General features: G+C 56.6%; 1 protein-coding gene across 1 annotated transcript; it reads left to right on the top strand.

The window, feature by feature from the left end:
- The first annotated feature begins 7,249 nt into the window (after positions 1-7,249).
- CCDC92B (coiled-coil domain containing 92B) lies at positions 7,250-23,896 on the top strand. The gene is made up of 3 exons (XM_037411297.1): positions 7,250-7,410; positions 12,248-12,295; positions 17,052-23,896. The coding sequence occupies exons 1-3, from the start codon at positions 7,281-7,283 to the stop codon at positions 17,708-17,710; spliced, it is 837 nt and encodes a 278-aa protein (XP_037267194.1). The 5' UTR covers positions 7,250-7,280; the 3' UTR covers positions 17,711-23,896.
- The last annotated feature ends 132 nt before the right edge of the window (positions 23,897-24,028 follow it).

Below are 24,028 nucleotides of genomic sequence, written 5' to 3' on the forward strand. Positions count from 1 at the left end.
CGGCGCCGGTGCGGGTCCCCTCGGGCCCCGCTGCCGCCGGAGCCGCCGCGCTCCGCACCCGCCGATGCCGCCGCGGCCCCGCTCCCCGCCCGCGCCTCGCCCCGGCGGAGCTCCCCAGTTCCGGTCACGTTGCCGCCTGTTTACGGCGCGGCTGCCGGCGGGCGGCGGGGCCGGGCCGGGCCGGGCGAGGCGGGGCCGCCGCAGGCAGCGCGGGCAGCGCGGGAGCCCGGCGCGGCCCCGGCCCCGGCCCCGCCGCCGCCGCCCCATGACGCCCAGCGGGCGCCCCGCGGGGCCCCGCCGCTCCCCCAGGTAAGGGCCCGGGGCGGCGGGGCTCGGCGGGGCAGGGCGCGGCGGGCGGCGGGCTCGGTGGGGCCCGGGGCGGGGAGAGGGGCCCCGGTGCGCGGGGCGGAGGCGCGGGGCCGCGGGGGCCGGGGTGCGGCGGCGCGGGGCTGCTGTCCCTGCCGAAGTTCCCGCGGCCCCGCGGGTGCCCGTTCTAGAAGTTGCCTCGCCCCGCGGGCGGCACCGGCGGCGGGGCTGCGCGGCTGGGAAGCGGCTCCCGGCGCGGCACGGCGCTCAGAGCCTGTGGCAGGGCTCCGCCGGGCACCGGGCAGCCTTGCTGCGGCCCTCCCGGGCAGGGTGGCACCGCGGGCAGCGCTCACCGCAGGGGCGGCTGGTTGGAAGTGGCGGCGGCGGGCTCCATCCTGCTCCTGCCGCGGAGTGGGGTCCGTAGCTTTACCCCGGAGCCAGCAGGAGAAAGCACGGCCTTGCTTGCAGCGTCTGCAGCCGAGTGACAAGCTTCAGCTCTGGCTGCTAGTCAGGCTGCTCTGTTTAGAGAATTGCCAGAAAACACAGTAATTTATCATCAGCGTTTGGCTTGGTTTTATCTTTAAATAGATCTGGGTAGATAATTGATGGCAAATAGGGCTGCGAGCGTAATCCTGCCTCTACCAAGATGCGGGGAGGTTTCCCACTGACTTTCCCAAGGCCGAGATTTCACCTCTAGTTTCTATTCCCGGCATCGCCACTACCTCCGTGACCTTCTGCAAGTTTCTCAGCTTCCTGCTGCCTTGTTTTCCTTACATTTAAAGACACACTCGCTCCGTGGTGTTGTTGCCAAGTTTCTGTTCATATTCTTTGAGATCGTAAATACTAAGCGCTATAGATTTCTGATATGTATCAGCATTTATTCCTGCGTATGTTTTAATGCAGTGGTGAGGAGGTGGCTGGCAACTGCCATGGGATAAATTATCGACCTGTTCCTGCAAACCTCATTTGTGTCCTCTGACTCCCAGTTAATTTACCATTTATGGGGGAAAACGATTACGTAGGTAAGGGCTGGATCTTGGTGTGACAGTGTTTGCACTGGGGTATGTGTACATGCAATACTGTACCTGCCTTTCAAATGCCTCATCTTGCATCAAAGTTTTGGGATTCTGACTGGCATTAAACAACAGAACTGAGTACAGTTTTGCCCTGGAAACAAATTCTCAAACAATCTGTGCAAAGGAGATCAGCTCCTAGCAAGCTCCACACCAAATTGGTCATTGTAGCTACTTCAGGAGGCTGCTCTGGTCACTTTGTTTTGGGAAATAAGAACTCTGATAAATTGGGATGAAGTTGCAAATCTCACTGACATTTTCCGATAGCACTTTGAAACACCCAACTGAGATCAGGACTCTCAATGTGCTTGTCCCAAAGATTGTAGTTGCGTCGTGAGAAGGTAAGGAGAGGGGGGGAAAATGTGTTTTTGAGGCAAGGGCAGGCCCACAGGGAGGCTCAGGAGTTGAGACTGTGCCCACAACCATCCAGCGTGGGGGACTGCAGGGCAGTGAGCTCAGTGCTGCTGCACCCCACACCAGTGCTGCAGCTGGGTGTCAGCCCATGGCCCAGGCTTGGAGAGCCTCGGCCGAGGGACAGGGCAGGGGGTGGCTGAGCATGGCAGGGAAGCTTTCTTTGCAGGGAGCAGCTCTCCAAGGCCTGTTCTGGAGCGCACTCACCTGTTCCTAGTGGATATCTCCCCAGGTTCATGTTTGTGCGTTGCACCCACGTGGTCTGCCTTGAACTGCTTGTGCTCAGCGGTCCCAAACCCTCCTCTAGCTTATCCAGCACTTTGTCAGCTAAGCTTTCACCATCTCTCTGAGTGAATTTGCAGTTGAGGATTAAGATATAAAAAATGCATTTTTAAAGATAAAGGTCTGGTCATGAGTGCCTGCTGAGGGCTATCCCACCACTCCAGGGAGAGGCCTGAGAGTCCTGTGCTCAAAATCTTGGATGGTCAGCAAGGGAACCTTGTTCCTGGAAAGCTCTCAGTGATGGAGCAAAGCCCCTTGTATGTCCAGTCTCCAAAACTGGAGACAGCCGTTCAGCCCCAGCTCTGCAGGGACAAGGAGCCAGCTCGGGTTTTAAGTGTCACCTTTGAATAGGGGCAAAAATCACCATTTAGCTGATTGCTGCCTCCTTTCCAGCTCTCACGGTGTGTATATATAAAACTATCAGAAGTGCAAGGGCACAGAGCATCCTTCAAGCTAAAGAGAACTATCACTTACCCTTGACTTTTATCATGAATGACGTAGTTTTCTAGAGTTGTAACCTCATTCATAACTCCTCAAAGCCACAGAGTACATGGGCACTGCAAAGGCTTCCACCACCAGTTGCTTTGGCAAGTTAGAATAACAGCTACAGCAAGGCAGGGATCAGAGCAGCGTTGCTTCCAACCCTGTCCCTACTTGCTGCAGTACAACCATCCTTTTGGGAGCCATGCTTGCAAGGCCATGGCTCGGGAAGCTGGTGCTTCTCAGCATCCCTGGGAGTGACAGCCCTAGTCACGGTGCTCTGGGTCTCATGTCTTGGGCACAGGCTGAAGGTTCCCACCTTGCTTCACCACATAGAGATATGGTCCTCAGCACTTGCTGGGTGCTTTGAAGCCCTTTGACATGGGAAGCCTGGGCATTATTAGCTGGGAGATGCGGTGGCCCTGTAAAGCATTATTAAGTCAGCCAGCAGCAGCAGCTAATCCTTATTAATCCCCAACACTTCCCAAGTGATTGTGCTGTGTGAAACGACCAAAGACACACATCAAACTAAAGGGTCAAAAAGCTGTTGCAATCTCCACTTGACTTTAGAACCAAGGGAGGGAAGCTATCGGCCGTTGAGAGTTTGGTTCTGAAACCCTTTGGGGTAACAACTGGACACAGCCTTGGCAAGGCGAAGGTTCACCCACTGCCTTCTGGTAACGTCAGAGGTGCTCAAACAGCTTACAGATGCTATTGAAACCTCAGGACTAAATTGCAGCTTCGTTAATAGCTCTTGGCTCTTGCATCATTACCTGTGACACAAAGCTGTCTAACGGCTGCAGAGTGGAACAGCATGTTCCTGCCTTTGCCCGTGGGGCTGTGGGGTGGTGAAGCCGCAGCAGCTTTGGGCCACGGTCTGTGGCCCCCTGGGCTCCTGTTGCAAGGGGCAGGAGAGCCCCAGGAGAACTCTGCCCACCTCCGCTCTCAGGCAACAGCATGACCATTCCCGGCCACATCCTCGCTGCCTGTGAAGGCAGCTCCTGCCCCTGCCAGCCTCTGTGTCCTGTTTGCGGATGGGAGTTCCATGTCTAGACAGATGAGGTGCTCCCCCCCACACACGATACCTCTGATGTTCCTGCCACAAGCTGAGAGCTGTTTCTCAATGGAAATGGTGAAAGTCATGTTGGACAGGCAAAGCTGATCCAAACCCACTAAGGACTTCCCACAGCAATTCCAGAAACAGACTGTTTTTCTCCCCCATACACAGGTAAATTATGTAGGCTTTTTATCTTCCAAATCAGACACAACAGATGTCAATCCCAGATATTTTTTCTTTTACTTTCTTTACAGATTGATATTAATCAACTATTTATTTTCAATGGAAAACACTTCCATTGGTAAAAGAAGGGTAATTTCCTACTTAAAGGGAGGAGGGAAAGTTCAACGGAAAATTTGTAGCCATTTCTACTAAAGACATTTCAACTAGACAGAACAAAGTGCTTGAAAATAGCACTAAGCATCCCCTGGGCTTCATCCAACCTACTTTCTGATGTTTCCCAAGATGAGGTGCCACAACTTCCATCAAGAAGCTGCTCTAGAGCCCAGCACATTGCGCTTCCACAGCCCCGGCTGGCAGGAGGGTTTATGCCTTGGTATGATTTGTATTCCTAGCCTATGGCACATGCCCAGTAACTTCCACAGCCATTGCACTGGCACAAGTAAATGTGCTCCCATCACACCCCAATGAATCCCCATCACTGCCAGCTCTCAGGGTACAAAGAAGGAGCGCCATCTCTCCTGTCGATTAATCACGCTGCCATCAGGAAAGGCTAGGTGACTTACAAGACTTAAAAATCATCATCTTGCCACTCAGAAGAATAGGAATGATTAGGGAGTTAAGTCTAGAGCTAGATCCCCCCCTACCCTGCTTCCATTTTAAGGTGCCCAGCAATGAGGGGCTGCAGGTCCCCAGGCTTGCAGAGATGCCCATGCTTCCCTTGCACGGGGCTGCACGCCTTACATGTGGCCAGGCAGGACTAAGCAGGCTGAGCCAAGGCTATTTTCACTTATATGACATTGTTCCACAGGGAAGCTTTAAGCCAGTATAAATCATAGCTCCTGCTATAAGCGCCTTAAATGAGAAACAGGACCTTTGTATCTGTTGCTTTTATGTATCACACTGGCATTTTTCAAGCTTTCCCATCACATTCATAGGGTGAATGTTTGGAGCATTTCATTCCCTGAATAGCAGAGCCATAGAGTCATAGAACCATAAGATCATTTAGGTTGAAAAAGACCCTTAAGATCATCAAGTCCAGCTGTAAACCATAAACCCTGCTGTAAGTGCAAGCCCAATTACTTAAACCTTAAAGTTGCCTCCAGAGAGGGAAAATGCATTGCTTTCAAAGGTACAGGACAAATGCTTACACAAAGCGTGATATCCTGTGCAAAACGACGGAGGTGCTCTGATCTCCTGTATCTGACTCCCAAGATAACAAATTATTAATATGCTGTAGAGAGACTCATAGCAGAAAGATCCACGACAAAACAGAGGTACTTCTCAGAGCCACCCTAAAACTTGAAGTTTCATTATTTTGCCTCCAGAAATGGCTCCCTAGGACATGAAAAAAACCCAGTGACAATCCACCATCTGTCTATGCTAAAGCCAGTTCCCATTACCCAATATCTTATTTCATGCTTTATGCAGAGCCCCCCCAGGCAGAGGCACCCTCCGGGCTGCAGCAGGAGCCCCAAGCCAGGTCTCCAAGGGGGACGGCCAGGGCAGCCCTCAGCCCCCTCATACAGCTTGGTCTGACCCCCTCAAGCAGGGGCAACCACAGGACAGCACAACTGCTATCACTTCTACTCATTGACAGGCCAATTAGGTGTTGCAGCTGCCTCTAATCTCCCTGCCCGTGCACCACCAGCATCATAAATTGGGGTTCACACCCAGCCCCCTCCCAGCACATGCCACTTCTGCTGCAGAGATGAGTGGCAGCATCAGTGCTCCCTAGACCCTTGGCGCTGGCCTGCCTCGGGGGCATTACAGCCGAGAAATCCCCCACAGAAGCCAGATCAGTGGCTGAGCACACCAGGAGGCAGAGCAGCACCAGCCCCTCGCAGGAGGGGTTATGCCACGGGGTGGAGTGGGGTACGGCTGGGGCAGCTGTGGGGCAGAGGCAGGCATGCTCAGCCTGGGCAGGGGCTGCATGAAGGCAGCATCGTGCTGTGCCACAGCCCCTTCTCCCCATGCGGGGCATCACCCACCCTCTGGCCCCTGCAGTGCTGCCCTGTACGCAGGGGCTGACCCACGCTGTGCCTACGTGCCGGCTCGCTGCCGGGAAGGGTCACGCAGGTGCCGGGAGCCACAGCTGGTGAAAGCAGGCTGGGGGCCAGCCACGGGGCGATGCCACAGCAGTGACACACAATGGGAAACACCCCGAACCTGTTAGCCCTGAAGCCTCACTGCACCCCCACTTCATTAAACAGTAGCAACATGGAGACCTGACTTTAAGGTTGTCACAGATCTGGAGAGGCATTGGCAAGAGCAAAGCTTTGAACTCGGGGCACTGCCAAGATCACTTACTGTGGAATCAAGCTTAAATACAGTTTGATTCGATTTTGGTTGTGGGAATTATCTTGAAATGCACTGCATTACCGTGCTGGGCATGCCATAAACGTGAGCCAAAGTGCTTGCTGAGTTCTGAAGTTTCTATAGAAAGAAAACTGAAGTCAGATGTGGATGCTGGAGGGAAGGGAAGCAGCTTCCTAGGGCCAGGATGGTGCATGCCATCCCTCAGGCTGGCTGGCCCAATGTCTCCCCATAGAATCACAGAATTGTTTAGATTGGAAAAGACCTTTAAGATCATCGAGTCCCACCGTTAACTCAGCACTGCCGGGTTAGCTCAGTTTGCTGTGGCTTCCCCTCCTCCTGGACTGGGTGTGGGGAGTAAGGACGGATTCCACATCCATATGGAATGGTATTTCCCAGGATTAAGGGTTCTTTCAGAGGTTTATTTTTATCTCCCTGGTGCAGAGGCACAGGTAGGCAGCTTGTGCAGCTGCTTTGCTGGAGCCATTAATTAATGCTTGGTGATGGACCCCAACCAGGGCTGAGCTGCCCGGAGTAGGACTGACAGCAGCTCTTGTCTGCCAGGTGAATTACCAGGGAAGACGTTTCTTCTTCTGGAAGACAAGGTGACTCTCCTTACCACGTAATACTGATCGGGTTAGACAGAGCATATTGTATTTTTCATGTGTTAGATCTCTCGCTGCAGTTACTGCTTCGTAATATGTGGCTTGTCAAGTGAGAGCCAAGATCGACTCTGGTGCAACTCCCACCTGGGGACTGCAGGGAGCAATCCTGTCCCAGATGCAATCCTGCTCAGTGACAAAACATTTCCTAGGGCCAAATTCAAAATAGAAACGAGCCGTTCTGATGCCAGGGTCTGTGCAGCAGCATTTGCTGCTCGTGTAGTCTCTGAGCCTCCCAGCCCGCGCGCAGACAGGATGGGAGCCGGACCCACGAGGTGCTGGGGCAGCGGGGTGGCTTGGGGGCCAGTCCCCAGGGTTCTGAGCAGGGATGCTTTGCCCACAGCCACATCCCTGTGGAAAGGGTAGACAAGAGTAGACACCCACCCTGCTCCCAGTGGGCTCTGCCCTTTGCAAGGGCTCTGGGGACAGGGCTCGCAAGCCCAGTGTGCTGCTGCATGTCTGATCACGAGCCATCTCCGCTCCCCGCAGGCCTGGACTGTGAATTTGGTTGCGATGGAGACTGTGTCCCTGGAGCACCAGATACAGAGTGTGCAGCGGCACATCACTTTCCTGAAGAAGGAGCAGATGGAGCTGCTCCATGATCTGCACCTGGAGATCCTCCGCTTGCAGAAGCACTGCTCAGGTGAGTGTTGGGCTGGCCATGGCACGTGGGAGCGGTGTGCCCACAGGGCATGTTGGGCAGGAAAGCTGCTGCTGGCACCCCAGGGCTGGTCTCGCACAGGAGCTCGCACTGGCGTTTGGCAGGATGCATGGGAGGAAGCACCAAGCCACAGGTGATCTTGCTCGGTGTGGGATCAGGGGATCCCCATTCCCTTCAGCCTCCCACTTGCAGTACTGGCCTGGATGCCACTAGCCCCTTCTCGGGCAGTGCTGTGTGGCCACCAAATCTAGCATGGGTCAAACCCTCTGAAACCACTCCTCTGTGACTGGGTACCAGCAGCTTCCTCCAGCTGCAGCACTGAAGAACCAGAGCAATTTTTATTCTGGACATCAGCTGGCTGGGTGGGTGATAAGACAGGAGTCTATGCTGATAATCCATCATTAAAACCCTCTTCCTTTGTTTTCACACCGTGCTCAGGGCAGACTTCTGAACGAGGATTAGCCCTGGTAGCTCAGCACTCTCCCTGGCTGCATGTTCCTGCACCTTGCAGTAGTTCGGCTGCAGTAGTCACTGCCCCAAGGGATTCACTGGGGTAAGGAAGAGGGAAAACCCAGCATTAGCCAGCAAGGTGGTCCTGGCTTTTCCTCTTGTGATCTGTGCCCAAAAAGGTATTTTGATTATGAAAACGTAAAGTAGTTCATAATTTCTCCCCGGTGCCAGTACCAGTACCCAGGTGCCAGGGGAAAGAGGGTTGAATGCTGTTGATAACAGGGATGCATGGGACCACACCAAGGCCACCTTCAGAACAGGAGGAAATGTGATTTTCTTGTTTATATTTTGTTACTCTTTATTCTCTTGCACACAGAGAGGTGGAATCCATTCCCTTCCTGCCAGCCCAGCCCCGAGCTGCCAGTATCAGTATCTTCTTGCCGTGCTTTACTGCTGTGGTGCTGAACAAGCACCAACGTCAGCAGCATCAGCGTATCTATTCCCCCACCCCAGGTTGCTCCTGCTCTGGAGGGAAGGTCCCTGCCAGGCATCCGCAGCCGCCCCTCATGCAGAGGCTGCCACCTCCCAGCCTTTCCCAAGATCGGGGGCTGTCACCAGGAGCCTGGCCTCTCGGGGAGGGGGCAAGCTGCTCCCCGTGGTCTCGGCAGACCCTGCAGCAGCTGGCCAGGGTCTGCCCATCTCCAGTCCTCTGGAAGCGCAGCCACAAGCCTGGCACAGGGCTCAGGGACCTGCCCCAGCTGTGGGGTGCATGGCCACCAGACCCCACCCACGGCCCCTCTGCGGCAATGTCTCCCTCCCCTTCAGCCAGCCTCGCAAGAGCACTGGCTCCCCAGCCTCCTGCCCACCACCGAAACTCATTCCAACTTGTGCCATCGATGTCATCAATAATTCAGCTGTAGCTAATTACTCCTTATCTTCCATCCTCCCTGATTCCTGAGAAACAAAGAAATGTCTGCATTGCTAAAACCATCTGATTTCCCCCATCCTTTCCGAGCTTTTGCTGTTCTGTTTTGTTGCTTTAATGGCTTCATCTATGGCCTCTCCAGATAGGTGAGACAGGGAAGTTCTCATGCATAAATCAGGCGCTGGGGGGTTCTGAGTCCCCAGGGGCAGCAATGCACCCGTTGCACAGTTGGTTATAACTGATCTCTTCCCAGTGCGGCTGAACCACAGCACTGGCTGACCGGACGAGGGTCACAGCCTCATCTGCGAGGTGTACAATTCTGCAGCGCCTTTCTGTTAGGAGTGATGGGGACAAAGCCAGGTTAGTTTTACGGTGACTTTGCTGATGGTTTGAATGTAGTTGTCTGGTGGGGCTGTTTGCAGGAGCCAAGCGGAGTCAGTAAGTCAGTGCTTCCCTGTCGTGGCCCTGCAGAGCTGTGCCAGCTGCCCTGGAGCTCTCATTTCAGACCTTAAGACATTTGCACCATCCCCTCGGTCTCCCCAAGGTGTCACCACTGGAAATGCCCTCCCTCCTACAGACATCTGTTTCTCAGCTGCCATCTCCTCATCCCTGAGAAGCTCCGTCCGCCTGCAGCGACAGCTCTCAGGTGCCAGAGCCCTCGTCAACAGAGGGAGCGTCTGCTGCAAGGGGACCTGAGGGGGAGGCACACAGCGAGCCAGCGCCTTTGGATCCAGGCTGGATCCAGCAGCAGAACAGCTGTGTTCAGAAGGGACCTTATTCAAGTAAATAAATCCCTGGGTTTGCTGCCTGTGGACACCAGGCAGTTCCCACTGGTTGTGCCCAGCATCCCAGGAGCCTCCACCACCAAGCCACATGGGCCAGCAGCAAGGGCTAAACCCTACGTGCTCAACCCCACAAGCCTCCAGCACCCTGCAACCTCATGCCCTTCACCGCAGCCTGGCAGGGGGAGAGGGCAGCTGCTTTGGGCAAGTACTGCAGCCCTTGCTGCGGGGCAAGGGCAGAGCCGGCCCCAGCAGTCCGAGGCTTTAGAGGAAGGTAATGCAGCCCAGAGCCCTGCAATTCATTTATTGGAAGGAGCCTCATGTTACAGAGGAGAGTTGGCTTCCCTCCCACTCCCATTTTATTTGCAAGGTATAAACACAGCAGAAATAGCAATAGATTCCTCTGGCTCTTCTGTTTCTCCTTTTACTGGAAGATGAGCTCAAGCCTTGTGGCAATAATCACCCTGCTCAGCCGTGCTAGCAGAGCACCAGGGGAAGGCTGGTTCTGGGAATGGAGCAGGATCTGGGGGGATTCCCTGCCAGGCAATGTGGTGTATAGCAAAGGTGGCCAGCTGGGCTGTGCGATGATCCCTCCTTACCCTCACATGCTGGGGCACCAGGACAGGCCTCCCAGGCACCAAAGAGAAGCCTGACGTGTTGAGAGAAGCCATGTATTAAATAAACCCTTTTCTAGCTTGCCTTTGAGTATCTAGCCCCTCCAAGGGGCAAATAGCCACCTCCAAGAGGGTCTCAAGCCCTCAGGCAGCTGGGGCTGGGGGACTCCTGTGAGGCAGATGCATGTGCCCTAGCCCATGGCAGGGAATACAAAGCCCTCCTTGGCCGTTTCCTGCACCAGGCACATTGAAGTGCATCACTCAGCAGTGCCCTGTCCTCTGCCCTGCGCAGGGGACACTGGGGCAGAGGGGCACTGCTGGGAGCCAGCTGCAGCTGGGGCCAGCAGCGTGGGAGATGGGATGCAGAACTGCAGAGCAGCTGGATCCTTGCTACAGAGGCTGGGCATGCTGCAGAGCCCTGCAGGGTGCTCTCCCCTGGGTTTGCCCCTCGGGGGTTGCAGGGGATGGTACCGGGGCAGGTTCCCACCAGCCCCTGTAGCTCCTGTGCAGAGGTTGGGACCCTGAGCTGTGCATCATCCCCAAGCCCTGCAGTTGCTCAGCAGGGAGATGACTTCTTTGGAAATAGGCAACTGCTTTAGTTTTCATTCGAAATATATCTGAGACTCCAAACCTATTATTTTAGCTTCAGAAAAATAACACAGTTGCCATTGATTTCCAATGGGACAGTCGAGAGAGCTGAAAGCTTTCCAGAAACTGCATTATGTTCTCAGTTACTTCTGCCTTCTCACTACAGATTTGTTTTCCAAGACAGACGGGCAGAGCAGCCCGAGCCAAACGTTTCGTTTCAGAAGGATGGCAGTGGTGAGGATTAGAGTCAACATGAAAGCAGATTAAAAGAAAAATGTAGGGCAAAGATTAACCATTTGAACTCATTTCCAGAGAGAAGAAAAAAAAAAAAGCCCCACAACAACTGAATGCTGCTGCTGCCGCCCCTTTCCTCCTCCCTCAGAGCTGCTGATGGTTTGGTGGGTGGCAATTAATTAATTCAAAAGAGATTGCCTATAGAAGTGCAGAGTAAAGTGAAGTCCAGAAAGTCCATCCTTTGCTACCCTTTGTGAGCTGTAGCCCAGGGCTGGGCAGCAAGCAGGCAGCATGCTGGGGCAGAGCAGGCAGGCACGGGCTGCAGCCCCGTGGTGGGCTCATCCCCACAGGACACTGCCCTCGCTACTGCTTCCAGGGGCAGCGTGGGCACCGGGCAGCTCTGCCTGCACCCACACCCTGGACCTGCAGCACTGCTGCCCAGGCCCACGGCAGCAGATGAGACAGTCATGAGGACACTTTGTGCTGCCCGAGGTCCGCAGCCCGTGTCTCACCCTGGGACATCTGTATCCAGCATCCCCAAGGAAGGCTGGGGGCCACATCCCACAAACCAGCTCCTCTCCATCACTGCCGCTGCCTTGCCTCCCTGTGCCCAGACAGATGCCTGCAGCACTCAGGCTGTGCTCATGCTCGGTGGCAGGCTGAGAGGGATTTTGAAGCTGCCCATTGCCCCCGAGCAGGGCAAGCATCCTTCTGCAGGCACATCGTGCAGGGACGAAGCCATCCTGCTTGCGTCATGTGCAGAGGCAGAGATCAGCCTGGAAGCAGTAAATTATGAAATACTTTGGGTGGCAGCTTACACTTTGGTCTATTTTCAGTCCATTGCTCTGCTCTTTGTCCTGATTTTTTCAAGCACTGAAAATGGTTCAGCAGCTCTCTTAGAAAAAGGTGGCGTTGCTGGAGAAAAAGAGGCTCAGGCTCCGCCATGGGGCAGGACATGCAAGCGCTGCCTTGGCCACAGCACAGGGCAAGTGCCCTGGCAGATGCCAGATCCCAAGGCTGCTTAATAACATATAAATTGCCAGAATTGCCTATTTTTGGCTCAGCCTGTGGCAGGTGATCTGAGATGGCCACGCTCACACCACGGGCTGGGCAGAGGCAGTGCCACAGCTGTGGTGATTGCTGGTGCCCTGGCAGGGAGCAGAGGGAGACACAGGGAGTGTGCGGGACGGGTGGGACGCTCCTTCTCAGTCCTGTTTCTCTTCCAGAGCTTACCCATGACCTGGAAATAAAAGAGCTGGAAACCCGGCAGCAAGGTAAGAGCATGGATCTGCGCACGAGATAAGAGGGAGCATGTGTGGATACAGAGGGGCCACCCAAAGAGCCTGTGGCCGGAGGGGGCCCATCGGGCCACCGAGGGAGAGGACATGGACATTTGTCTGCAGGGGGCAGTCAGGCTGAAGACAGGGCTGTGGCTGCTAAATCAGCGTGCACACACAGCCTGTTGGCAGCCCCGTTAAATGCTCGGGCAGCTACCTAGGAAGGTTTTGCATGCAAAAGCCGGCATCCGTAGGTTGGCTTTGCTAATGCCCTGACACACACACACCTGCCCGGGAGCAGCTCACAGACCCCCAGGGTGGGACTCAAAGCCTGCAAACCCTTCAGCCCCAGGGAAAAGCCAACAAGGACATTATCAGCCCCCGCTCCAGCTCTGCTCACCAACTGCAATCCAGACACCGATTCAGAAAATCTCCCGATACTCTTGGTTCATTAATGGTCAGTTTTGCCTACAAAATAACCTTTCACATTCCAAAATAAGGGGGAGAAATGTCTCTGTGCATGAAAAGTGTCTGCAAGCTCCAGACACCATCCCAGACCTGGGACCAGCAGCAGAGAGCTGCCCAAAAAGCATTTCATAATGCACTGTCCCCTCGGGCCACCTGGCCCATGTCCTGCAGCCCCTCCTGAGGCAGCCCTGCTAAAGCGTTTCTCCAGCCCAAAGGCAGCCTCAGCCCCCTGGCACAAGCAGACAGCGTTGGGGGTGACTAGAAACCCACAGGCAACAGGCAATTCCCCTCTCCAAAGCCTGCCACAGGCAGGACAGCTCCTGCCAGGCCAGCATGGCACAGGGCTCTGGCATCTCTCACCACTGGCAGGCAGCACGCTGGCCCCTGCCACCTGATGGGCAGGTTTTCAAATGAAAGCCTGTGCCGAGGGACACAGGCGCGGGGAGCTGGTGCTGAGCTCCCCTTGATTTCAGCTCCTCTCCTCCAGGAACAAGTGCCCTGACAGGCAGGGGCCTGGCACACAGACACACCAGCAGAGCAGGGACATGCCAGGGACAGCATCCTGCTGCCCGCATGCAGCCGGGCACTGCTCCCCACCTTCCTGAGCATCCCTCTACCATAGCCCCTCATCTGGAGGCAGATGCAGCTGCTCCCTGCATCTCACCCACTCACACATACAGCCCTGACCTGCAGAGCAGAGTCCAGTCAGCCTGGTGCCTGAGCAGGATGCATTGGGCAATTCTCCAGGCGATGGACTCCGGCCAGTGGGCCCCACACACAAGACCTGGGTGGTCCTCTGAAGGATGTGCTCAGTTCATCTGCCCTTCCCAGGCAGCCACTGGCCCCTTTCCACAAGGCTGTGGTGCCTCGGGGCTCCTGGCCCCTCTCCATCCACAGCCCAGCAGGCAGCAGGTGCATGTCAGAGTCCCCAGGGTGTCCCTTTGGGCTCCATCCTGCCTGGCCTTGCCTCTGTCCTGAGGAGCCACAGGCTAAGACCACCTCACCACGCTGTTCCTGCATGCCAGGAAATGCCACCACACAGCCCCAGGTGATGCATCCCTGTCCCCAACAGCACCTGGGTCAGGTGGGGGCAGGCAGTGGTGCTTGGGCACCCGTGGCCAGCAGAGAATGTTCTGTGAGTAGCCCAGCTCCTCCTCCTCCTCCATCCCAGGGATAAAGCTGAAACTCATCCCTGGCACTGCTGGGGCACAGTCCCTGGCACCAAGCCCCAGCCTGCATTTCGTCCCCAGAGCCGGGGCTGGTGGTGCCAGGGCAGGCACAGGGCTGATCGCACCCGTCGTTCTCATCCCTTGGCAGCACCCTCACTCAGTGCTGGGGCTGGCCCCAGGGGGCTTGGGGGGCCATGGCCACCCCCACACGCTGTCTCAGCACTCTCAAAACTAGCCAGATACAGCGAGGCTTTTACCATCACATACCAGTTTAACTTCAATATGTAGTTAGCACGCCTTGCCCTGGCACAGCCACCAATCCCCCACAAGGCTTCAACAGTTCATCTACTGTTTGTGCTGTTCCTTCATACTCTTCAGGCCAGTCCACCCTGCTTCTTGCCTCTGCTGCATCCTTCTCCTTGTCTCTCCTCCATCTAGGGCACACACTCTCACCTCTTCCTCTGCTTCTTCCAGGTCTCACTTCATCCAGTGCCCCTCTTCCATACCCTATAAGCTATTTAACTACTTAGCAGGAACCAGCCACAGCTGCACTTTATCCACATCAGCCAACCCACCACCCCTGAAGCAAGCCCACAGCTGTATATTATCAATGTTAATTAACCTGCCTTCTTTCCTCTATAATTCCTCTACAATGTGCAGCCATGCACACCCAGCCCCTCTCAGCCCATGCCAGCCCCCACAGACCCCGGTTCCTACCCTGCCTCCCTCCTCCCACTGAGGTCCCTTGCCCGCACAGGTGGGCTCACTGCTCCCGGGAGAGCCTGCTGCCAGCCCACCAGCTGCCATCGGAGCATCATGGACCATAATGTGCAGCGAGTCCCACCCACAGGTCTCTGCCCATCCTTCAGCCTTTTAACAGCTTACGAGGAGTGCGATCACATTTGCCACGTTTATGGGCCAACCACCTAATTTAAGATGCCATCAGATGATTGCTCTTCAAATGCCACTCGTAATAATTACTGTGTGCAACTGCCTCCCTTAAGATCTCATTATAAAGCATTTTTCCTCTGCAGAAGACACTTAGGAGCTGAGGCTATAAAGCAGTTGCAAATCGTATTGTCAGAAGCAGGGATGATTGCAGGCAAGGGGAGCAGGCCTGGGCAGGCAGGGGTGAGCGCAGGCAGGGTGAGCACTCGCTCCACACCACGGGCCGGGGGCAGGAGCTCGGCAGGGGCTGCCAGGGGCAGAAGTCCCGTCGCAGGCAAGGAGGGTGCGCTGGGGTGGTCTGGTCACCCCTGTGCCCCTGTGCCAGGCTCATGGCCCGGCCACAGTGCCCGGCCCTCCCGCTGCCTGCTGAGCCTGGCCTCTTTGCCGTGAGGGTGTGCCCTGGAAGCCCTGTGACGGCTGCTCCAGCTGCCACATCACACCCGTGGGTGGGATGTGCCCCCTGCCTGGGCAGCCCCTGGCACCCAAACAGCTCCCAGGGCTGAGTGTGGGGAATGCAGTGGCCTCAAGTGGAAATCTGTGCCCAGGCCAGGTCCCCGGGGTCCTGCAAGATCCCCACGCAAGCAGCGTGCCTTTCCTTTTGGAGATGACAACATGTCTTGGCTGAGGACAAGAGCACTTTGAGCCACTGCCCCCCACTCCCTCCTGCCCCGGAGACACATAGTATGGAGGGAGGGGAAATCCAGCTGCCAGCAATGCTCCAGTCTCCTCCTTCCCGATTCAGACCATCCTTTCCAACACATCATCACCTGCAAGAATTTCGCTGTCCCAAGTGCAATGCCACCATGCACAGAGGAATGCAGACCCCCAGGAACCCCCCAGCACACAGGGCTGCCAGCCATGCCAGCCTGCAGGAGCATGGCTTGGGGGGGTGCTTTGGCCAACCCTGTCCTTCTGGAGTGCTTCCCCTCCATCCCTCACCACCTCCAGTCTTTCAGAGCAGAAGGGATTGGGAAAATGCAAAGTTTTTTTATCCAGTTTGTTCTGCAGGTGTTTACTCAATGCAGTCTTTTGATGCCACTGTGGAGGGTGGGATGGATGGCAAGTGGGATGGAGGGACAGAGGGATGCAGGGATGCAGGTTATCCTCCTGCAGGCAGGTGGGAGGCAGCCCCCGCAGGCTGGCCAGGGCTGTGCAGGATGTGCAGGAGCAGTGCACACAGCCCCACATGAAGTCACACTTTTTTGGGTGCCTGTGCTGTGACTCAGAAGGGCTGGGACAGGGAGGGCATCCATCGCCCTCGAGGTGTGGGAAGGGCAGGGAGGGTGGTAGGAGCTGTGGGGAACCTGCTGCTTGATGCACCGCCTCTGTTTTAACAAGTCCCATCCGTGCCCCATCGCTGGCAGCAGCTGCTGACAGGAGCAGGATGATGAACAGATCAGGTGTTAGAAGCCAGGGGTGATGGCGCAGTGTGCACACAGCAGCCAAGGAGGGCTGGCTGCCTGGCCATCCTGCCTCCCAAGACAGGCACCCCCTGGGCCCACTCCTCCCTCCTAAAGTGGAGGTTCCTTCCCTGCTGAGCACAGCCCGGCTCCTCTGCAATCCTGGATTAGCAGCTCCATTCTCTCTAATAAGGCTGTGGAGCCTTGGGGCTTGAAGTCAAAGACACGTCCTGAGCTGGGCTGATGGTTTCACTGCTGCCACTTCCTTTCCTCTCCCAGCCCATATGCTCCCCCCTGCCCTCTGCCCATGCTCAAAGTCACTTCTTGGGTGAAAAACAAGTTACCCAGGGAAATTCTGAAACCGCAGCACAAGGCTGCAGCGAGGCAGAGGTGGTAGGTTCATGGCAATGGCATCTCCGCTGAAGCTGCCTTTGCTTTCACCCCCCAGTTTGGGTCTTAGCATCACACAGTGCCTGCAGTGTGGCAGCTCAGGGCTGATGGGGGTTCCCGTGCCTGCCTGGGTGTGTGAGGAAAAACAGCTGGTACTAGCGGGCTTGGGCAGCTCACGGCCAGTTTTGGAGCTCCACCTTCAAAAAGCACCTGAGCAGCCTCGAAGGTGCTGCTGGGACATGCTGGTGCCATGGAGTGGCCAGTACCCACAGTCACGTGCCCTCACAGCCACGGTGGGGGCGTGCGGGGACCCGCTGGGAGCAATGGGCTGAGCCCCTGCTGCCTCCCCTGACCCCTTTCTATGCCTTGCCCCCACAGATGTCCTGGACCGGGAGCTGGAGGAGAAGTGCCGGGCGATGGAGGCCCAGCTGCAGGAGAAGGAGAAGGACAACCTGGAGCTGCGCAAGGAGCTGCAGCACAAGGAGACGCTGGTGGCTGCACTGCGGTCCAGCCTCCGCAACAAGGAGCGCCGTTTCCTGGAAGAGCTGAAGCGGCGGAGCCACCGAGTCACCATCCTTGACACCGAGCTGCAGAAGCAGACGGAGGCAGCTGCCTACCTTTCCCTGCAGCTGCACGCCACTGCCCAGCGGCTGCCGGGCCCCCGGCCGGGTGGGCGGCCACCCCCCGAGCAGCCCCCCACCGGCCCCCTGGCCGAGGGCAGGCCCCGGCGCCGTGGCCACAGGGTGCATCCCCGACGCCCACCCGGGGATGGCCCCCGTCCCAGGGACCCTGTGCAGGAGGAGCACGACGCCATGCCTGACCCAGCCCTATTCCTCTACGCAGCGCGGCCGCAGCGCCCGCCGCCAGAGCCCCCTGCCCAGGCCTGCGGCACGGCCGGTGCCACCACGGCACCTCGAGTGCAGAGGGCCCCCCGGCAGCCTGTGCAGGAGCCGATGGCCAGGGCCAGGTTGGCCAAGGGCGAGCCCAGCAAGAGGCAGGGGTCCGGCCCCCATGGCGCCCCCCGGGCCCGGGAATAGGTGGCAAGGAGGTGGCATGGAATGACCAGCCGGGAAGACCTGAGCCCAGCGGCACCAGGGTGGGCACCGGCAGAGGTTGCTTTCCCCCGTCCCCTCGGAGGGGAAGGGGCAGCAGAAAGCGGATGCCCTGCTCGCACCTCCTGCCTGCCAGCAGCCGGGGAGGATCCCCCTTGCCCGAAGGGTCTGAGCCGGGGATGCTGCCAGCAGCACTGCAGAGCAGGCGGGCAGCCCAGCACAGAGTCTGCAAAGGGAAATGGCCGGGCGCCTGTCCAGAGCTTCCAAGGAAAAGGAAGGAAGGAAGGATGAAAGGAAGAAAAAAAAAAGAGGACAGGGAAGAAAGGAAAGAAAGGAAGAAAGAAAGAAATGAAAGGAAGGAAGGAAGAAAGATAGCATTTCTGCAATGAGGAGACCTTCCTGCTGCTGCTGCCCCTCGGCACGGACGCCGGATGTGTTCTCCCCAGCCATGGGTGCCGGGAAGCGAGTGTGCAGCAGCAAGCAACAGGCTGTGGGGCACATGGCTTGGCACAGCGGGATGAGCTCAGCCGGGCCTCCCGCCCTGGGCATCACTGGCACCAGGGCTGGGCTGGAGGGGGCCCCAGGCACCACCAGGGATCCTCTGGGATGCAGGCAGCTGAGTAACAGTTGGTCCCATGGGTGCAGGAGGGATCCCCCTCCACAGGGACGGTGCAGCTGTGCCAGCTGGGTCCCAGGTCCCCTGCGCTGCGGTTCAGCTCTCTCTAACATGGATTTCCCTCACATTACATTTACACGCAGGACTTGGATGGGCAGCTGGACATAAGCTGTGAGTGCCGGCCCTGCTGGACACCACGTGCGGCTCCTCACCCACCGCAGCCTTGCTCCACGTGCTGCTGGAACCAGGCTGTGACTCGTGCCCATCGCACCCGGCAGGTCCCGTCTCGGCACCAGCATTCCGGTTCTCAGTCACATCCACAGCCACATCTGGGTTTGTCACAGACGGCTGAGCAGCCCTCCAGTCTTCTCCCACCACCTCCCCCTCCCTCCCAGCGCAGCAGCTGTACAGCACGCAGCCCTCACCCTGCCCGGGCAGCCTTGCCTGATCTCCAGACCAAGCCGTCAGCTTCATACATCTACTCCCTGGATGCTGTGAAACAGCAGAAATGCAGGGGAGGGCTCTGGCGGCCGCGCAGGGCAAAGGTCTCTCTGCGTGGGCACCAGCGCGACCTGCGCTGCTCTGGGCAACCCCGAGGGGCAGGTTTCGCCCTGGCGGTTTGGCTGCCATCCCTGGCCAGCCCGGCCACGCGGCAGTGCCCAGCCAGGAGCCCCGGCCCCTGGCCACAGCCAGCACCTTGCCTGGCTGCGTGGGCAGCGGCCTCCTGCAGGACCCCCGCCACCTGCACAGCTGGCACGGGCAGGGGCGAGCCGTGGGCCACCATCAGACCCCATTTCTTTTCAGTTCAGTTTGAAACCTCTTCAAAAGCATCGCCCTCGTAGGGCAGTCGGGCTTAGCCTGCTCAAGCTCACCTGCAGCATGCCCGTGCAGTCAGAGGTGTCTATTTTTGTAGTTCAATATTTATATACTATATTAAAATGCTTTTACAAGATTCTCAGCAACGGTCCCTAGGCCAGCTCTTCAGTAAAACCAAACCCCTGAGTGTATGAGCTGCACCAGCGGAACAGAAACTAGCAGCTTTTATACCTTTCCTTTGGCTGGCACGTGGATAGTCAGGCTTTGGAGGGCAAGACCCTTCCTGCTCCCGCAGGGTACCCTCGAGGGCTGGGACCCCCAGCTGTCACCACGGTCTCTAATGCACCCCTGTGTTTGGGAAGGAGCTCAGCAAAGCCACACCTGCGGGGTCCCCTCAAGCCCAGGGACCAGTCACTCTGGCTGGAGCCCTGCAGAGGTGTGCAGCTGCTGGGGGCAAAGGCAAAGCTCTAGCAGGAGATTTTTGCAGCCCCTTTCGTGCCCAGGGCTGCTGGCCCAGGAGCACAGAGCCCTCACCAGCTCCCACCTGGCCTCCCTGACTGTCACCCTCCGTGGAAGGCTGCAGAGAGCCTGGCAGGGCCTGCACATGCCCTGGCTGCAAAACATTGCATGCCCAAACTGCCTGCCCAAGGCAGGCAGGGTGCAGGGCAGTGCAGGATGTACTGGTAATGCCCAGCTGGGGTACGAGCACCTGGGCACAGTTGCACAAGGGAGAAAAGCCCCGGGTCTGGCTCTCAGTAAGGCTGCAGGGGGGTTCCCACCTGTTTCCTGCTGCAAAGTGATTTAAAGCAGCTCTGCCCACTGCCCAGCTCTGGGGCGAGCGGGCTGCACTCAGGGGCCTGCTTTTGCCCACCCCTGCAGAGGCAGTGCAGGGCAGCAAGGGCAGTTTGTGCTGCATTGCACAAGCAGCACCTGGTGTGCAGCATTGTGGCCACCCGGGGGGTCCCCGTGGTGGTGTGCAGGTGAGGTGCCGTTTTGCCTGCGGAAATGGCTGTTTCTCTCAGGTTCAGAGAGATTCTGCTGAGGATTTGTCTCTATTCTCTTTTAATGTGAAAGAGAGTAATAGGTGTCCCCGCGCAGTGTGGCTATTCCTTTAGCTGTGGTGTGCACAGCTGCTTTCCCCTCTCCTTCCTAGACAATCCTGCTAGACAGAGTATGTTGCATTTTAATTATAAAATGCTTGATAGGATCATGGTGTTCACAACTGACCTGAGTGTTGAAAAGGGGAGGAAGAGGTATGATCCTTCTTCTGTGTAAATACCTTCCTAGCAATCATCATTTTCAGTGCCTAGTATGTAAATGAAGCAACCCTGTCTGAGCTGCAGGACCCTTTCCTCTTCACTGCTAATTAGCAGCCTGCTCAAGGAGTCAATCTCATTTGCAGTCCCCCGATTGCTTCTCCCTCCTCGGGTGCTCCCCGGTGCTTGCGGGCAGCTGGGCAGGCCCTGAGCCCCGCAGCCCTCAGACCTGTGGGCAGAGCTGCCTGCAGCGAGGGGGGTGTTTCCCAGAGGGATGGAGAGGGAGCACCCCAGTTCCCCCGTGATGCCAATGTCATGCGCTTGGAAATGAGTTGTTGGGGCAAGCCCTGTGCTTTTCCCCAGGCACCCTTGCCTTGGAGCAGGAAGGATCAGTCCCTGCGTTGCTGTACCTGCTTCAGTCACTGCTGCTTTTCTTGGGGGGTGGGAGGGAAGCTCTAAAGATACTATATATACACTTATATATATATATACACACACACACTTGTTTTGAAGGGAAAACACTGTATGATTGTAATAGAAATGATGTTGAGATAAATTATTTTAATCTTTGTATTTATATAAAATGATCAAAGAGATCAAAATGATAAAAAAAAAAGAACAAAAAGGCAGCATTCCTATTTTTTAATGAGTAGGCTGCTGTTAGCCACAGCGAGTGCCAGGGAGCTGTGGGAGCCCAGGCAGCGCCCGCCCTCCTTTCCCTGGGCAGGGGGCTCTAACCGCCCCCAGCGTCTCGGACTGTAAGTTAGCCCTTAGCCTGTACGGTGTAACAGGGATCCATAGGTGCATTTAGTCAGTGCTACCGGACTCCTTGGGAGTCCAGAGGGTGCATACAGCTTCGACCTGCGCCATATACCTGACACACATAGACCGAGGAGTGTAACCGCTGACACATATGTGCTTTGTATGGAACAAGCGATGTTTAATGTTGACTCGTAAAGCTTAATGATTAGACTGGAAATGGATGCATAGCAATAACGCTCGGTTGTTAAACAATGTCTTATGTGTATAAACCACAATGTGCTGAGAGCTTTCTGCATACAGACTAACAGCCGGGTGCCTCTCCTCTGCACCCCTCCACCCACCCCCTTGTGTTCTGCAGCTCTGCAGAGGCTCATGGATTTGATGTGTTTGGTTTGTTAATCTCTCTTTTCCTTATTATTGTTATTTTCCCTAATGCTGTCTGAGAAAGCAATGTCTCAACTTGTGCAACCCTGCAGCAGGCGCAGGGTGAGCAGTGGGTGGGGAGGAGATGCTCGCTGCGGCTGCGCTGCGGAGCCAGCAGCACTGGGAAGTAGAGCCCCAGCCCTGGTGACTCCCTGTGCACTCCCCTGGACTTATTTTAACCCTGGGCAAACCAGTTGGGAAGTTCTCCCTCCTGACCCTTTTAATTAAAAAGCCATATTTTCTGAATGTGTTTGCTGGGGCTAATCTAAGCGCTCCCAGCTGCGTCCTTCCCATCCCTGCTGCGAGGGTGCCAGTGCGAGGACCTGAACAGTGCAGCCACTTCTGAACACCCCCTCAGGAGGCTGCACAGCCTTCCTGGCTGCTGCATGGTGCTGCGCAGAGACCTGTCTGCAGCGGGGCCTCATCCTGCTGCCTTGGGGAAGCTTTGCCTGGGGCAGAGCCCAAGGCTTTCTGTAAGCCGCCTTACTGCAGAGCAAAGTCGGGCGCGGGACACAGCTGGTGCGTGTTACGCAGGGGCAGCTGCTGTGGGGGTGCTGAGGGGTGGTCCCCCCGGGATGCCTAGGAAGGCTGGCAGCAACGCAGCACCAAACGTCCTGCCTGAAGCGGCTGGAGAGCAAGAGCCAGCAGTGGTCAAGGAGGGGTTGCTTGCTCTGCATCTCCACATACCAGTTCCCCAAAAGAAGCTCCCCAGAGGCAGAGGAGCCCAGCTCTCTCTCCCCACTGGGAAGGTAAAACAGCAGCACGCCGATGGATTTTCATTTTTGGGACTTAGGGGAATGCTTCAAGGTCTTCATGTGCAGCCTTGTGAACAGGCTCCCGCTGCCCTGGTGAAGCTGCGACGTCCTGCCCTTCCCCGGGAAGCCGGGAACACCAGCCCTCGCTCTCTGGCAGCCCTAACAGCCAGTCTCACTGCAGTGATGCCACAGCCACCTCGGTGCACGTCTGTTCTTGTCACCCTCTTGCACCGTCAGTGCCTGGCTGCCAAGTCCTACCAGGAACGCGATAGGAGGGGAAAGAAAACTCCCCTACGCCTGTAGGTTGCCTCATGCTGTGGATAAGATCAGCAACACCGGTGTGCCGGGCTGGGCAAGCAAGAGAAACCTGGGATGAATAAGCGCAGCAGCCGTGGAGGATCCCGCCAGACAGCAGGGCCTGTAAAAGCACAAAGATAAAAGTGGTGCGTCTCCTCGCTGGTTAAAGCTGCCCTTTGCTTCCCAAGGCCAGGTTTCTGCCTCTTGTCCCCTCTCTGCCAGTGCTCGCCGGGAGCTGGCCCTGCAGTGACGCTGCCATCCTGGCTCCCCACTGCAGCAACACGAGGGGCCGGCGCCTGTGGGCAGGGGGACACGGCTGGCAGGGGGGCATGGAGGGCAGGAGGACATGGAGCATGACACTCAGTACCATCACTATACCAAGTCGCCTCGTTTTGTTCTCCTTCCCCTCGTGCCTGCAGGCAGGAACGGGGTTGCAAATCGGCCCGTGTGAGTGAGAGGTGCACCCAGCACAAACCCCAGCGGCACCTGGTCCTCCACAGGGTGTGGTGATGCTTCCTGCCTCTTTCCGATAGATTTCACTGATCTTGTGGCTTCCAAAAAAGATCCTCTTGCCTGTCATTGCAGTTATAGCAGGAATGAGACTGTTGGGCCCTGGGAATCCCCCAAATCTCTGTTGTATGTCTGAAAAAGCAAACCCTTTCTCCCTCAGGGGGTGTGAGGAAGGTGCCGAGCCTCAGCCCCGAAGGGATGCGCACCATCTGTATTTGCTCAGGTGTTTCAAGGTCACATGGAAGGTCACATGGAATGTCACCCGCATCCCAGTCCTTGCTAAGGGTGTAATCGGCCTCCCTAGGTGGGGACCATCACCTCTGCCTGGCCAGAGCTGTGCTCAGGACCCTGTGGAGGGCTCTGGCAAAGGGATGGGGAGGGAAGCACCTCTGGGTACAGTTCCCCTAGTCCCAGAGCAGCTGCGGTTTTGTTGGAGCAAAAATATTCTTCTTGGCCGAGTTTGCAAAGCTCAGCCGAGAACAATAAAAGCCTGTGCCTCGTGCTGGGGAGAGCCATTGCGGTGGGACAGATGCCAAAGGTTTGACACTGCTCTGCTTTATTTGAATGTTCATTTTACTACATGACACCATTATTCGCCAGGACGATGTTAATGTTGACTTTGCTTTTTAACCAAGTGCTTTTCAAAATGTGTTAATACCCAGAGACTAGAGTATGGAGCTGTACTTTAGGAGTTGTTGTAATATGCCTTTTCTTAATAAAGAGGTTGAAATCTGCAGAGGGTCGTACTGTGCTGCCCCAGGACCTCCAGCCACAAACGCCGCTGCCACCGTCTCCAGGACTGATCCTGCCTCATCAACCACATCTCCACAGCTCCAGAGAACCTCATAGCAGCCCCGTGCTCCTGGGA

The sequence above is a fragment of the Falco rusticolus genome, chromosome 1, assembly GCF_015220075.1.
Source record: "Falco rusticolus isolate bFalRus1 chromosome 1, bFalRus1.pri, whole genome shotgun sequence".
Lineage (NCBI taxonomy): Eukaryota > Metazoa > Chordata > Aves > Falconiformes > Falconidae > Falco > Falco rusticolus.

Coding starts and splice junctions, on each gene's coding strand:
- CCDC92B (XM_037411297.1), top strand. CDS start 7,281: ATGGAGACTGTGTCCCTGGAGCACCAGATACAGAGTGTGCAGCGGCAC. Junction 7,411..12,247: donor CTTGCAGAAGCACTGCTCAG/GTGAGTGTTGGG, acceptor TTTCTCTTCCAG/AGCTTACCCATGACCTGGAA. Junction 12,296..17,051: donor GCTGGAAACCCGGCAGCAAG/GTAAGAGCATGG, acceptor TTGCCCCCACAG/ATGTCCTGGACCGGGAGCTG.